Consider the following 15,696-nt stretch of genomic DNA (forward strand, 5'->3'; position numbering starts at 1 on the left):
AGGTATATTTTTTCAGTGTTTGCATTCCATTTTAGGGTTGGATCGGTTTTGTTTATATTTTGGTATGTAAAAGGCACATGTGTGAAACATTACTATGGTTCTGGGAGTCTGAACTTTGCAGAAAGATATACTCAGAGAAGTGTCACTTCTTCCTCATCCCTTGGTTCCTCTGAGTTCCCACTTCCCCCTTTTCTCTGCCCCTTTCCCATTCACCCCCCTGTAGATGATCGGTTTCTGTTTATTTATTTTTTTTAAAAGGCTTATTCTTCCTGGATTCCTTTTGCAGTAATGAGCAGACACATATGTGTTTTCTTACACCTCCTTTTTTTTACATGGAGGGTCCATTATATAGATTCTGCTTGGCACCTGGCTTTTTTTTTCATTAACAGTGTGTCCTGGAAATCACTCCATATTCATTCATATGCATGAATGCATATGTAGTTCTGTTAGATATCGTCAAATCTTCATCCAGAAGGATTGTACCAATTTGCACAACCACCCATAATGTAGGAGAGTGCCTCTTTCCCCACAGTCTCACCAACAGAATTTTATTGTTGTATTTCTAAGTTTCTTCTGGTCTGAGAGGTATGAATTGGTATCTCAAGGTTGTTTTAATTTGCATTTCTTGATTTTTGTGTGAGTTTGGATTTTTTTTATAATAAACGGACACTTTTCCAATGAAGACATACAAATGGCTGACAGACACATGAAAAAATGTTCAAAATCATTAGCCATCAGGGAAATTCAGATCAAAACCACATTGAGATACCACCTTACGCCAGTTAGAATGGCAAAAATTGACAAGGCAAGAAACAACAAATGTTGGAGAGGATGTGGAGAAAGAGGATCCCTCTTACACTGTTGGTGGGAATGCAAGTTGGTATAGCCACTTTGGAAAACAGTGTGGAGGTCCCTTAAAAAGTTAAAAATTGAGCTACGCTATGATCCAGCAATTGCACTACTGGGTAGTTACCCCAAAGATACAGACGTAGTGAAGAGAAGGGCCATATGCACCCCAAAGTTCATAGCAGCATTGTCCACAATAGCTAAATTGTGGAAGGTGCTGAGATGCCCTTCAACAGATGATTGGATTAAGAAGATGTGGTCCATATATACAATGGAATATTACTCAGCCATCAGAAAGAATGATTACCAACATTTGTAGCAACATGGATGGGACTGGACGAGATTATGCTAAGTGAAATAAGGCAAGCAGAGAAGACAATTATCATATGGTTTCATTCATTTATGGAACATAAGGAATAGCAGGAAGATAGGTAGGAGAAGGAAGGGAAGAATGAAGGGGGGGGTAAACAGAAGGGGGAATGAACCATGAGAGACTATGGACTCTGGGAAACAAACTGAGGGCTTCAGAGGGGAGGGGGGTTGGGGGATTGGGATAGGCCGGTGATGGATATTGAGGAGGGCACATATTGCATGGTGCACTGGGTGTTATACGCAAATAATGAATCATGGAACACCACATCAAAAAAAAAAGAGTTATATCTTTTTCCTGGTGCCTATATAGTTTCCTTTGTAATGTTAGATCCTTGATCCATTGGAGTTTCATGTAAGGATCTAGTTTTATCATTTTCCAGATGACTACCTATTTGTCTCAGCATCATTTGTTTAGAAGTGTTCTCATGACCTCGGCAATTTGAGATGCCACTAATTCTGGACTTTCTGTTCTGTTCCACTGGTTTCATTGTTCACATAGGCTTGTCTCTCTCTCTCTCTCTCTCTCTTTTAAGATTTATTCATTTATTTGACAGAGAGAGAGAGAGAGAGAGCACAAGCAGAGAGGGCGGCAGGCAGAGGGAGAGGGAGAAGCAGACTCCCCTCTGAGCAGGCAGCCCATGCAGGGCTCTATCCCAGGACCCTGGAATCATGATTTAAGTCAAAGGCAGATGCTTAACCGACTGAGCCATCCAGGAACCCCTTCATATAGACTTCTTCGAATCACCTTTCAAGAACTAGTTTAAAAATTGGAAGTATACTCCGCACCAAGATGGTTGAAATAAAAAAAGATGGACAGCAACAAGTATTGACAAGGATGTGGAAATTTTGGGACCCATTGCTGGTGGGAATGAAAAATGGTGCATCTGCTTTGGAAAAAAGTCTGGCAGTTACTCAAATAGTTACCATATGATTCAGCAATGTTACTCCTAGGTATATGCCTCACAGAAATGAAAACATATTCAAACAAAAACTTGTACATGAATGCTCTTAACAGTATTACTCATAACAACCAAAATCGTGCAGACAACCCAAATCTCCAACTGCTGAATGGACAAACAAAATGTGGTACATACAGACAATGCAATATTATTCAGCCATAAAAAAGAACAAAATACTGACACACGCTACAACATACATGCACATTGAAACGTTATGCTGAGTGAAAGAAACCAGACACAAAAGGTCACATATTGCATGATCTCATTTATATGAAATGTCCTCCATAAGGAAATCCCTAGAGACAGAACCAGATTACTGGTTGCCCTGGGGGTGGGGCAAGAGGAAATGTGGAGTGACTGCCAATGCATATAAGGTTTCTTTTTGGGGTGATGAAATGTCCTGGAATTGGATAGCGGTGATGATTACACAACTTCATAAATATACTGAAACCCACTAAATTATACACTTTAAAAGGGTGAATTTTGGGGCGCCTGGGTAGCGCAGTCGTTAAGCATCTGCCTTCGGCTCAGGGAGTGATCCCGGCGTTCTGGGATCGAGTCCCACATCAGGCTCCTCTGCTGGGAGCCTGCTTCTTCCTCTCCCACTCCCCCTGCTTGTGTTCCCTCTCTCGCTGGCTGTCTCTCGGTCAAATAAATAAATAAAATCTTAAAAAAAATAAAAGGGTGAATTTTATGGTATGTTCAATCAAAAGAATTTTAAAGGCAAAAAAGTCAAAAGAAATTGAAAGGCATGCTCTTGGTAAAAAAATTAAAGAATTCAAACACTTTAAAAAGATGTGTGATAAAAAGTAAATTCTCTTTCACAAAGTCTACCAAGCATTTTTTTGTGAGTCTTGACAATTTTTCTTTTCCTCTTTTAAATATGAATGTGTACATACTATGCAACTTGCTTTTTCCCTAAACAATAATCTTGGCCATCTTTCCCTAATAGTACCTGCATAACTATTTCATTTTTTTTAAATGGCTCACAGTATTCTCTGATATGACTATACTGCACTGATGGATGATTAAATGGTTTTCAGTTATTTTGCTACCAAAAACAATGCTCAGAGAATATTTTCCTATGTACATCTTTGTGTACTGGTGGGAATGTACCTGTAGGATTATTTCCTTTTTTTTTAAAGATTATTTATTTATTTATTTGAGAGAGACAGTGAGAGAACATGAGCAGGGTGGAGGAGGAGAGTGAGAAGGAGAAGCAGACTCTCTGCTGAGCAGGGAGCTGGACATGGGGCTCGATCTCAGGACCCTAGGATCATGACCTGAGCTGAAGGTAAGCAATTAACTGACTGAGCTACCCAGGCGTCCCTGGAGGATTATTTCCTAGTTGAGAGATTGCTTGTTCAAACAATTATTCATTTTATTTATTTGGATAAACTCATTTTATTTAAAATTTAAATAGATTACATTCACAAATCAAAAGATACAAAAAGTATACATTGAGAGCCTCTGTCCTTTAACCTCAGAACCAGTGTTACCAATATCTTATGATTTTTTCCCCACAAATATTCTATAATGTATAAGTAAAAACATATGTGCAGTTTTAGGATGCTAGCATATTGGGATGTATTTGGCTTTTGAAAGCTATTGTTAACTTGAACCCCAGGAAGGTTGCCCCAACAGTGTATGAGATTATCTCCATCTTGAATACTTTTCTGATAAGTGGAGAGTCAAGAGCTCTCCAGATACTTTAATGTGGCCTGAATTCCAAATCCACCATTTAAAATAATAGCAGCATCACAGAGCCTCTGAAATCATCAGTTCTGGTGGCACTTTGGCGGGTAGAGGTTGTTATGATGGTCCTCCTGGCTCCGGGTCCATGTGGTTTGGGAGGCCCAGGGGTTAAGTCTCAGGGAATTACCAGAGCCCAGCAGCAGGACTCAAAACCTAGAAATGATCACCTTCTGGAACATGAGGCCAGATCAGTAGTTGCATCTGACTTGGTTATAAGCTACAGACACTCAAACTGGTTTAGGCAAGAACGGGAATTTGATGGCTCATGTGACTTGATTGTCCAGAGTTTGCTCCAGGTGTTCCAGAGGTGTCTTCAAGAATCTGCCCTGGCTCCCAGCTCTGCTTTCTTCTGCATTAGGTTCATTGTAGGGCAGGCTCTCCTTCAGTTGAAGCCACCTGATATTAGGTTTATATTATGCCTATTTGTCAGTCTCAGCCAAAGAGGCTATCTCTACTCAGTACTTCAGTTAAAGTCCTCGGAGTGAGTCTCGGTGACTGGACTTTGGTCACATGCTTTCCATGAACCAATCAGTAGAGCCAGAAGGATGGAATGATCTGATTGGCCAGATCCTGGTCAGGTGTTCACCATTGGATCTGGGGCTGGGGCAGAGCCCGAGGATGGAATGATTGATTGGTCAGGTTCTGGTCAGATGTTTATCCCCGGAGCTCGGGCTGGAGCAGTGGTGGAGGATGTCATGGTGACTGAATGTGTTTACTCCATCAAATCAGGTAGGCTGAAAACGGGGGAAAAGGTGCTTTCTCAAAGAAAAACTGAGGTGTTGTTATCAGGAAAAGGACTATGGATGCTGGTCAATTAAAAAACAGTCTAGTATGTCTTCAAATTTTGCTTCCTTATCTTGCAAAATTATTACTACCTATATCAAAGCAACAGAAATATATTAAAATCTTCTGTAGTTAATTATTAAAGATGAAAATGATAACTTTGGAGGGCAGTAAGAGAAGGGTAGATTGTGGTACCTTTTATTTTTTTGTTTTATCTATTTATTTACTTTTTAAAGCTTTGTTTATTTGAAAAGAGAGAGAGAGAGCATGCAAGTAGGAGGAGGGGCAGAGAGAGAGGGAGAAGCAGACTCCCTGCTGAGCCTGGAGCCCAATACGGGGCTTGATCCCAGGACCCCGAGATCATGACTAGAGCTGAAATCAAGAGTCGGACGCTTAACTGACTGAGCCACCAAGGCACCCCTGTAAGTGCCTTTTAAAAGGGGCTTGGCAGGCACCAAATTTTCCCTTCAGTTGATACTCTGAAAGTCAGGAATTTTCACTTCCTTTGGGGCAAGACAGTAATTAGTAGTTAGTTCTCTGTGCTCTGTAACAAATCACCATCAACTTAGTGGCTCAAAACCACACCCATTTACCAGCTCACAGTTCTCTGTTGGTCAGTAGTCTGAAATGCTGTGACTCAGTTTTCCACTCAGTGTCTCCCGAGGCTGAAATCATTGTGTATGGTGTGAGAGAATGGTCAAGTTTCATTCTTTTGCATGTAGCTGTCCAATTTTTCCAGCACCATTTATTGAAGAGACTGTCTTTTTTTCCACTGGTTGTTTTTTCCTGCTTTGTCAAAGATTAGTTGCCCAATGAGCCAAGGGTCCATTTCTGGGTTCTCTTCTGTTCCATTGGTCTATGTGTCTGTTTTTGTGCCAGTACCATGCTATCTTTGTGATCACAGCTTTGTAGTACAGCTCGATATCCGGCAATGTGATGCCCCCAGCTTTGTTTTTCCTTTTCAACAATTCCTTGGTGATATGGGGCCTTTTCTGGTTCCACACAAATTTAAGGGGTGTTTGTTCCAGTTCTTTGAAAAATGTCATTGGTATTTTGATCGGGATGGCATTGTAAGTGTAGATTGCTCTGGGTAGCATAGACATTTTAACTATGTTAATTCTTCTGATCCATGAGCAAGGAATATTTTTCCATCTTCTTGTGTCTTTTTCAATGTCTTTCAAGAGTGATTTGTAGTTTCTAGAATATAGATCCTTTACGTCTCTGGTTAAGTTAATTCCGAGATAATGTATGATTTTTGGTGCTATTGTAAATGGAATGGATTCCCTAATTTCTCTTTCTTCAGTCTCATTGCTCGTGTATAGAAATGCAACTGATTTCTGAGCATTGATTTTGTATCCCGCCACATTACTGAATTGCTCTATAACTTCTAATAGTTTGGGAGTGGATTCTTTTGGGTTTTCCATATAGCGTATCATGTCATCTGCAAAGAGAGACAGTTTGACTTCTTCTTTGCCAATTTGGATACCTTTTTTTCCCTTTTTGTTGTCTGATTGCTGTTGCAAGGACTTCTAGTACTATGTTGAATAATAACGGCGAGAGTGGGCATCCTTGTCGTATTCCTGATCTTAAGGGAAAGGCTTCCAGCTTTTCCCCATTGAGAATGATATTTGCTGTAGGCTTTTCATAGATGGTTTTTATGAAATTGAGGAATCAAGGTACTGACAGAAGCCATGTTCTCATGTGAAGTTGTGGGCCTTCTTTCAAGTTCATGTGGTTGTGGCAGAATCTAGTTTCCTCTGGTTGTAGGAATGAGGTCCTTGTTTCCTTGCTGCTTGTCAGCTGGAGGCTGCTCTCAGCTTCTACAGGGCACTCGCATTCCTTGTCATGTGGCCCCTTCTCTTTTCAAAGCCAGCAAGGGAGACTTTTTTATGCATCAATTCCCTCTCCTATTTAAATTTTTGCCGTCTTCCTGACCTGTAGACCTTTGACCTTTATGGTTCATGTGATTAGGTCAGGGTAATCACCCTATCTTAAGGTCAACTGCTTTGGGACCTTGACTACATTTGCAAAGTCTCATCACATTTAGATTCGTATTTGATTGAGTAACTGGGGGAGAAGGTGTGTGTGCACCAGGGGTTGGGAATCTTGGGGACTGTCTTAGAATTCTGCCTGCCTCAGTGAGATACTCCATGGGTAAAAAGTTTGACTTTTTAATTTTGTCTCATTTTGGTAAATGGGAGAAGGGCAGTTGTGACTGGGGAGATGGGAAAGAAGAGCACTGTGAATGGGACGATACCTGGAGTACAGGTGCCTTGTCCAGGTGATGGATTTTAGGAAAGTATGGGTATGGAAGTTGGGGATCAGGCATTGCTTTGCTGAACTCTCTATGCCCACATCATTCTTTGTACCCCCAGAGATATACCTGTTTCATTGGGAAAACTGTTGCATCTGTGATCACAGAGACACATTGATGCTTGGCAAATAGATATGTCAAAGCAGCAAATGGAGCCGGCAGCCAGAGGGTTGGGGCTGGGAGACTGGAAACAGTGACAATAAAAAGACCCTGATGCAAAAGCAATTGCCACTTTCTTCTCCCATTGCCAGACAGGCTTCTTCTTCTTCTTCTTCTTTTTTTTTCTGGAAGAATATTCTGTTTCCTCTCAAGGGAATAAAGAAATCTGAAGTCACAGCTTGCTGTTATCCTTACAGCTGTAACTGTTGCCTAGTAACCAGATTCCCCCTCTCCTTGCTTGTTGCCAGGGAGAGGGGAGAAAGGTAGAGAGGAGCTCACTTCTGAACCTCTTCAAAGCTATTGTCCTACCCACTCCACACAGGACTCCTTGCTTCGGGGAGTTGGGTGGATTGCCCAAGGCCAGCAGTTTAGATTCTATGATCAGAGGGACACAGGTCCCCTTGCCCCAGGCTGCTTGGGCAGGGAACTGGAAGGAAGAGCACTCATGGGGACGTCGCCTTATGGAAGGAACCATGACAGCCCCCCTCTCTCCTTTTGGCCCGCTCTAGGACAGACAGAGGATGTGCAGATGCTCTTGCGCTTTGGGGCAGACCCTACCCTGCTGGATCGACAGTCCCGGTCTGCCATGGATGTCCTGAAGAGGAATAAGAACTTCAAAGCCATTGAGAAAATCAACAGTCACTTGGCAAAGCTGGCCGCGTGTTCTAAGGACCTATCAGGTACAGCTTCTAGTGAAGTAACTTTTTTTGAAGGGGGGTGGTAAAACGCGTCCTGTGACATTAGATACAAACCAGTTTATACTTTTTTTCATATATGAAGATGGAAGTGAGACCCCAGTCTTCGGAAAACTTGTTTGCTTTTTTTTGAAAGACAGAGACAACTCTTCTTTAAAAGATAGTATCTATGACATCCCTATAACTTTGCCAGGTCCACCTTGGGGCAGTTTGGGTGATTTTTTCCCCCCCATGCATGCACACAGTGAAAAAAGGAAAAAAGTCATACAGAACAGGGGCTAACAAAAATCAAGCCTACTCCTCAGGAGCAAATACAACCAACAATTTAAAATATGTTCATATCTCTGCAATAGATATGGTTTATCAGTTTGGGACAGCATCTACTGACTGGCTGCTGTTGAGAATGAAATACAAGTTAGCTCCAGTTGTTGAATTTTGCCCAGTAATGTCATTTGTGTTGTTTGCATTCTGTTCCTAAGCTCTTAAGTGTTCTGGGTTTCATCCATAGATGAATTGTAGAAATGAAAAACCGGTAAGTGGCATTTACATGGTGGTAGTATGATTATGTAAATGGTTATGTAAATTACGTTCTGCAACTGGTAGCATAGCAGAACCCATAGAAAAGAACCACCAGACATCCTGAAAACTTTGCTCTTTCAATGTGAGACCATGTAAGCATCTCAGTTTAATGAACCGTATGTGTATATATATATATATGTACACGTATATACTGTTTGGTCCTTATTTAGACTTTTTATTCAGACTTCAGTCCCTTGCACTCACATATGACTTTGTGGCTCATATTGTCTGTTTAGATTTCTTTCTTGATCTGTTAGCATACCTACTCAAGTAAGTTTTTCCTAGAGAATGCATGGACTTTTGGAGTTTTTGATAATGTCTTTATGTTGTCCTTATAGTGGTTGAATATAGGCATTGTATTTTTGAATATAGACATTGTATTTCATTGATTGCAATTTCTCCCCACATTTTAACATCTTTAAAATTAGAATGTGTTTCACCATCGGTGACAGGTCAGGTCTATGCGCCGTTTCTGATGTGTTGGACAATGCACGGCATCTTAGATTTATGAAATATGCTGTTAAACCTCGTTCCTCACAACTTTGAGGAAATTGTATCATTGTATTCTAACCTCCATTTGCTACTGATTAGAAGTCTGATGTCTGTCTCATTTATTTTCCCTTCTAGGATTTTCTCTGTCTTTCCAGCTTTGAAATGTCCCTGGGAAGTTTCTAGGTGTGGGTCTTTATACATTCTCGATTGACTCTTGTTGGCCCCTCTCAATCTAACTTATTTAGCTCAGGAAATTTATCTTCTATCGTTTTTTTCCCCTTCCGATGTCTCTTTATTGTAAATATTAAATAGCTGAGCTTCCTGAATTTATAACATGTCTCTCTACTTTTCCCTACTGTTCTCTAGGTACTTTTTCTTCCCAGACGTTTAACTTGGTCTATAGCTTTTCCTTTTGTAATTCAGCTTGTCCATTGCATTTTTTAATTTGGGAATTCGGTTTTAATTTCTAAGAACTCTTGTTCTCTGATTTTTTCTAATCTATGGCAGCTTTTTCTTGTTTTATATCTGCCACTTCTTCTTGAATGGCATTTAAGAATACTGAGTATTTTTTTTTTTTCTAAAAGAAGGTCCTCCTCTCTTCTCTGAATCATTTGCTTCTTTTGGGGCGAGTAGATTCATTTTCTTGTTTCTCTTTTGTGCTGTTGCTTTTCTTTAATTATTTTCTGATCTGCGGATGGTTTGGGTGCATGAATGAAGGACTGAACTGATTAATACGTAATAGACGGTTAGTGTGTTTACTGAAGATATTTGGATGCGTTTCCCCAGACACACTCCCCCGCCCCCGGAGTGGGTAAGTAGGTGGCGAGTTGAAGGCAGCGCGTTGGGTGTATGTGCTGGAGTGGGAGGCAGCTGGACAGGTGGGGGTCATCCCAACTGCCAGGGTCAGCAAAGTTTCACAAGGGGGAGAAGCTGCTTTTCATTTAATGTCCCTGCCCCCCTCATTGCCCCATCTATGTTTTCCTTTTCATTTACTTATTTAAAATATTGTCTGTGTACTGTATGGTGACTAACGCAACATAATAAAAATTATTATAAAATTAAAAAACACCCCCAAAAAACCAAAATAATCTAAGAGTGTATCTTTTATTCTTCAAAATCTGTGAATAACTTCTGAAATTGTAATATTATAATCATAAAATAATTCTACATTAGTTCAAAATCCATGTTTCTTCAGAAGACTTACCAAATAAAAACTAAATATAGTTTCTTTTAAAAAAAAATATCGTCTGTTATTTCCGTGAGATCACTGGAATGAGGGGAAAGAAGTGTATTTGCAGACTTCTCTGTTTTTCATGGATTTTTTATTTTTATTTATTATTATTATTATTTTTTAAAGATTTTATTTATTTATTTGACAGAGAGAGAGACAGCCAGTGAGAGAGGGAACACAAGCAGGGGGAGTGGGAGAGGAAGAAGCAGGCTCATAGCAGAGGAGCCTGATGTGGGGCTCGATCCCATAACGCCGGGATCACGCCCTGAGCCGAAGGCAGACGCTTAACCGCTGTGCCACCCAGGCGCCCCTTTCATGGATTTTTTAAAAAGCTGTGACATATATTTAGTTTTTAAAAGACCCGGTGTTAAGGACTTGTGATTTCTTCTGTGAGGTAGTATAATTAATAAGTCACTATGAAGTGCTTTCTGAGAGTTTATGCCTGTAATCTCAGCTTCAGGATGGGTTCTACTGTTTGAGAAATTGAAACTAACTGAACAGATTTTTTTACCAATGAATTTTCAGATTTTAGTGTAACAACGAAAAAGGACCACCAGTGAATGGTAGAAAATGGCTGATTTGTTTGCAGGTTTTCGCTTACATTTAATTTTTTTGTTTGCAATTAATTCTAACCTTAATCCTTAGAATACTGTATACGCACGTGTGTATGGTATATCTAGTGTTATAGGCTTTAGCATAGGTCATGTGTTTCTGTTTAGTTTTTAAAGTTTTGATCTTTTTCAGTTTTTTTTTCTGGGGGAGCGTAATACAATCTTTGAATATCTGCTAATCCTAAAAACAGCTCAGTTTCTGAGACAGGGTCTCTCTCTTCTTTCCTCTTTCTCTGCCTTCACCAACTAAATTTGTGGCCCAGATTTAGAACCAGGAGAAGAGACTCAATAGAAAAGCAGCTGGTTCCCTTTTTACTTATTAGAATTCAGTTATGCTTGCTTAGGAAGAAAAGCACATTCAAGAGGAATGTGTCTCGTTCCAAGCCTGCCTTTGGCTCACTGGGTAGTTTGTGATGACAGTGGTTGCAGCGAAGCCCCCAGTCCCCAGTACTCCTTGGTAAGCTTATTGTATATTTGATTAATTTTGAGTTTTCCAGACCATCGACCATGAATTTTTCCTTGTCATGCTAGAAGAATATTGAAAGACTATAGGGAAGCACGGAGTCAAAAAAAGCAAAAGAAACTGATAAAAACCGGACAAGTGGAGGATGACCAGTTATCAGAAAGGGATGACCAGTTATCAGAAAGGGCTAGGGAGTTGGAGTCTTCCGGTAGCGTACTTCCCAAAGGCTCCTTGCAGTGGAGCCCTTGTAGAAGTCAGTATGGGAATATGACATCTGTCCTGAATATCATGGTTACTTTGTGCATCCATATGTCCTTATAGAGTTGTACACATACATTTTGTTTCTAAGATTTTGCCAGTGGTACAAACTTTAAAACCTGAGATGGGACTGGGGAATCTTTGTAGATGAGGACCATGCAATATAATTTCCGGTACTGATGTAAATGTTCTATATCTGCTCTGTCTCATAGGCTGGCCTCTGGTCACCTATGGCTTTTGAGCACTTGAATGTGTGTGACACATGCAACAGAAGAATTGAAATTCTAATTTTATTTAATTCGTCTAAATACATCATTAAGTTAGTGGCCACTGTAGTGGATAATGTAGTTTTAGACTTTAGCCCCCTCATGGCCTCTTTAACCGGTGTAGTAATTGAGAAGACAGGCAAAGGGAGGGCCTGGGGCCATGGGCAGAAAGGTAGATCTCCAGTCATAAAAATGAAGATTTTATGGACTTAAATCCCTCCCCACCCTAATGGTGGGCCTGATGGAAGCACACTATCTTTGGGAAGAGCTGCTGCTGGGGACTTGGGTACACTTGCTTGTGACCTGAGTCCACAGACTTAATGATTTGGTTTTTTACATCTGTGGCTCCAGGTAAAGCACCAACAGGATGCTAGCTTTTTGTATGCAGACGAACAGCATTTTAACTTAAAGACTAGGATAAAAGATGCTCTCACCCTTGGCTCATCTTGAGCACTGCTGTGCAACATTTTGATGATTAAGGTGACAATGACTTTGGAGAGGGTGGCTTTTGCACTGAGGTGAGAAATAAAGGGTCTTGCTGAAGATTTCTGCTGTTCTCTAAGCCAGAGCTTCCCGATGTTAACGGGAACCATTTGGGAGCCTGTGAAAATGCAGAGTTTGATTTAGCAGGTTCAGGGCAGGACCTGAGATTCTGTAGTTCTTACAAAGTACCAGGGGAAGCCAGAGGCCACTTGCAGGAGCAAGGCCTTACTCCTAAGCAGTCAGGATTGTTTATAGCAGTCCCCCCTTATCTGCAGGGGATACTTCCAAGCCTCCCAGTGGATGCCTGAAACCATGGGTAGTGCTGAACCCTGCATGTACTGCTTTTTCCTATACATATATCCCGTAAGGTTTGATTTATAAATTATGCCAGTGGGAGATTAACAACAATAACTCACAATAAAATAGAACGATTATAACAATCTACAGTAATAAAGTTACGTGAATGTTGTCTCTCTCTCTCAGAACACCTGACTGTACTGTACTCACCCTTCTTGTGATGATACGGGATGATAAAATGCCTGCCTGATCAGGTGAAATGAGAATGACGTAGGTGCTGTGAGCATTAGAGCATTAGGCTACTACTGACCTTTTTTTTTTTTTAAAGATTTATTTATTTGTTATTTTAGAGAGAGAGAGCATGGAAGGAGGGGCAAAGGGGCAGAGGAAGAGGGAGAGAGAATCTCAAGCAGATTACTTGCTGAGTGTGGAGCACGGTGTAGAACTTGATCCCACAACCCTGAGATCATGACCTGAGCCGAAACCAAGAGTCAGATAGATGCTTAACCTACTGAGCTACCCAGGCACCCCTACTACTGACTTTCCGACGATTCGTCGTAAGGAGGATCATCTGCTTCTGGACTGAGGTTGACCGCAGTTAACCGCGGTGGAAAGTGAAACTCCTAACTGCTTTTACCTGCTTCTCCCAGCCACCACTAGGTGGCAGCACGTCCACCTCTTTGGCCGCTGTTACTTCTTTCTTCTAGGACCAAGAACAGGATTGGAGCGTTCCTTCTCCCCAGGGTTTGTAATCTCTGATTCACTCGAGGGAGAACCATTCCAGGCCTCTAGGCCTTCTCTCTGCTGCTCCAGTGGAAGCCAGCTGCTTTCTGCTCTGTGCTCAGGCAGGCACCTCAGACACAGCATTCGGACACTGGAACCTTCTCTCTGTGTCGATTTTCCCCACAGGGGGAGCCTGGGACTCAGAGGCCCTGGTTCGTCATTTTACCATCCCTCAGCACCAAGATGGTGCCCTGTTTTCAGTAAATGCAGGCATCTGGAATCGACCTAAAGGATGTTCATGATACTTTTTCCTTATTATAAAAACAATGTTTTCTTTAAAAAGAATTACAAAATATAGGAAAGGAAAACATTAAAGTATGAGTTCTCTATAAACTCGCCTGCCTCCCCCACCCCAGTTTTGCCTTTTTAGCTTGAAAGAAAAATTTCAGGGGCGCCTGGGTGGCACAGCAGTTAAGCATCTGCCTTTGGCTCAGGGCATGATCCCGGCGTTATGGGATCGAGCCCCACATCAGGCTCCTCCGCTATGAGCCTGCTTCTTCCTCTCCCACTCCCCCTGCTTGTGTTCCCTCTCTCGCTGGCTGTCTCTATCCTGTCGAATAAATGAATAAAGTCTTAAAAAAAAAAATTTCAGGCAAGAGCAAAATCTCTTTTTGAAATGATTTATTTCTATTTTCTAGTACTTCTGAGCACTATTGCAACTTCAGAAGATCTCTTTTTTAATTTTTGAAAATTTTTTTTAAAAGATTTTATTTATTTATTTGACAGAGAGATACAGCCAGCGAGAGAGGGAACACAGCAGGGGAGTGGGAGAGGAAGAAGCAGGCTCCCAGCGGAGGAGCCCGATGCAGGGCTCGATCCCAGAACCCTGGGATCATGCCCTGAGCCGAAGGCAGACGCTTAACGACTGAGCCACCCAGGCACCCCTTAATTTTTGAAATTTTTAATTTCAAATCTGCTTATATATATTAAATATCAATGTAGAAAATTTATAAAAACATAGGTTTATGTAAAAAACAAAAATTTATTGTAATTATACTTTTGTATATTTTATCCAGTCTTTTTGTTGGTGTTGTTTAGCATTTACATAATCATCTTTTAAAAAGCAATCTGTGATTATAATACACAAGCGACTTTATATTCTGATGTTTCTTTTGTCTCCTACTAAACTTATAGAAAATTTAGGAAAAAAACACAAATTCAGAGTAATAAATAAGTCAACCACGTCTACCCAGGGGTACCATCACCAGCACCTTTCCTTTTATGCATTTAACATTGTTGATAGTCTCTGGTTTCTTTCCTGACAAATGTGGAACTTTCTCTGACCCATTGCTTAACTATTCTGAACCCGATAACCATGCATTTAATTATACAACTGCATCTAATTGTCTGTATTGGCCAGCTTAATCTAAATCTTAATCTGTTTCTGTTCAGTGTCAAGTGACTTTTTATACTAATTTCCCTAGTGGAAGAATGATATTCTAGAAAAGATTTTAATGGCATGAGGCTGAGGGACAAGTAAGAAAAGAATTTAATGGCATGAGGCTGGGGGACAAGTAACACATGATAATGAAGGAAGTTGCTCCTTTTCCAAGGGTCCTATTTCTCTGTACTGTGAGTTTTCACCATTTCTGTGTGTTCATAGGTATTTTAGGAGGAAGATGGGAGGGCCAGGTCACTGTCAGAGCACATACATATTTTCCAGGTTTCCAGCTGAGGTGATGTAGGTCTTCCTTTGCTAAGTGGTTTCCATTTCTTTTTCTCTGGAGGACAGTGCTAAAGTGGGTCTTGCTTCTCTCTGGCACCTAAAGGTCTCTTGAGTAGAGGGCAACGAGCATTTGCCCCCGAAGTTGGTGTGTGTGTGTCTCTGGTGTTTGGACTTGACTAGTTGAAAGGTGATCCAGATGTGTACCAGAAGGCACAGCAGATAATGTTGGAGCTCTGCGTGGATCCCCTAGATCCCTTTCACCGTTGCTGTGCTCCCCGACATGGGGGTGCCTTCACTTTGGAAAGCCAGCACCTAAGGCTTCCTCTCAAGGAGAACAGCATATGGAGCCAGTTTTGCTTGGGTCCTTCAAACTACAAGTGCCTGAGAACGTACATCCTCCCAGGGCAGCCTGTAGCCAGTGATAGATCGAGGTGAGAATTTGAAAGCCCGTCTCCCTGGCCTAGGATTGGGACAGCTGTGAGGTGTACTCGCTCCAGAGCTCCCCCGTAGGATCAGGCAAGGCCACCTGGCTTCCTCCCTGACTCCTAATCTGCTTCCCCCTTTCCCCCACCTGTCGCGTCCTTGGTGAACTACTTGCACACAAATCCTTGACTCAGGGCCTGCTGTTGGGAAACCTGATGATGATAGGATGCTTTTCATTTTTTTCTCGTTTTCAAATAGTCC

At 41.3% G+C, this 15,696-nt stretch overlaps 1 protein-coding gene across 3 annotated transcripts in view; it reads left to right on the top strand.

Annotated features, from left to right (window-relative positions):
- TRANK1 (tetratricopeptide repeat and ankyrin repeat containing 1) overlaps window positions 1–15,696 on the top strand; it is a 98,224-nt gene that overhangs the window by 40,230 nt on the left and 42,298 nt on the right. For all 3 annotated transcript variants that reach the window (XM_044383285.3, XM_044383286.3, XM_026496702.4), the window contains one exon: window positions 7,698–7,868. In XM_044383285.3, coding sequence (XP_044239220.1) covers window positions 7,698–7,868 — 171 coding nt within the window. The remainder of the gene's footprint in view (window positions 1–7,697; window positions 7,869–15,696) is intronic.

Source organism: Ursus arctos, unplaced genomic scaffold (genome assembly GCF_023065955.2).
Source record: "Ursus arctos isolate Adak ecotype North America unplaced genomic scaffold, UrsArc2.0 scaffold_20, whole genome shotgun sequence".
Classification (NCBI taxonomy): Eukaryota; Metazoa; Chordata; class Mammalia; order Carnivora; family Ursidae; genus Ursus; species Ursus arctos.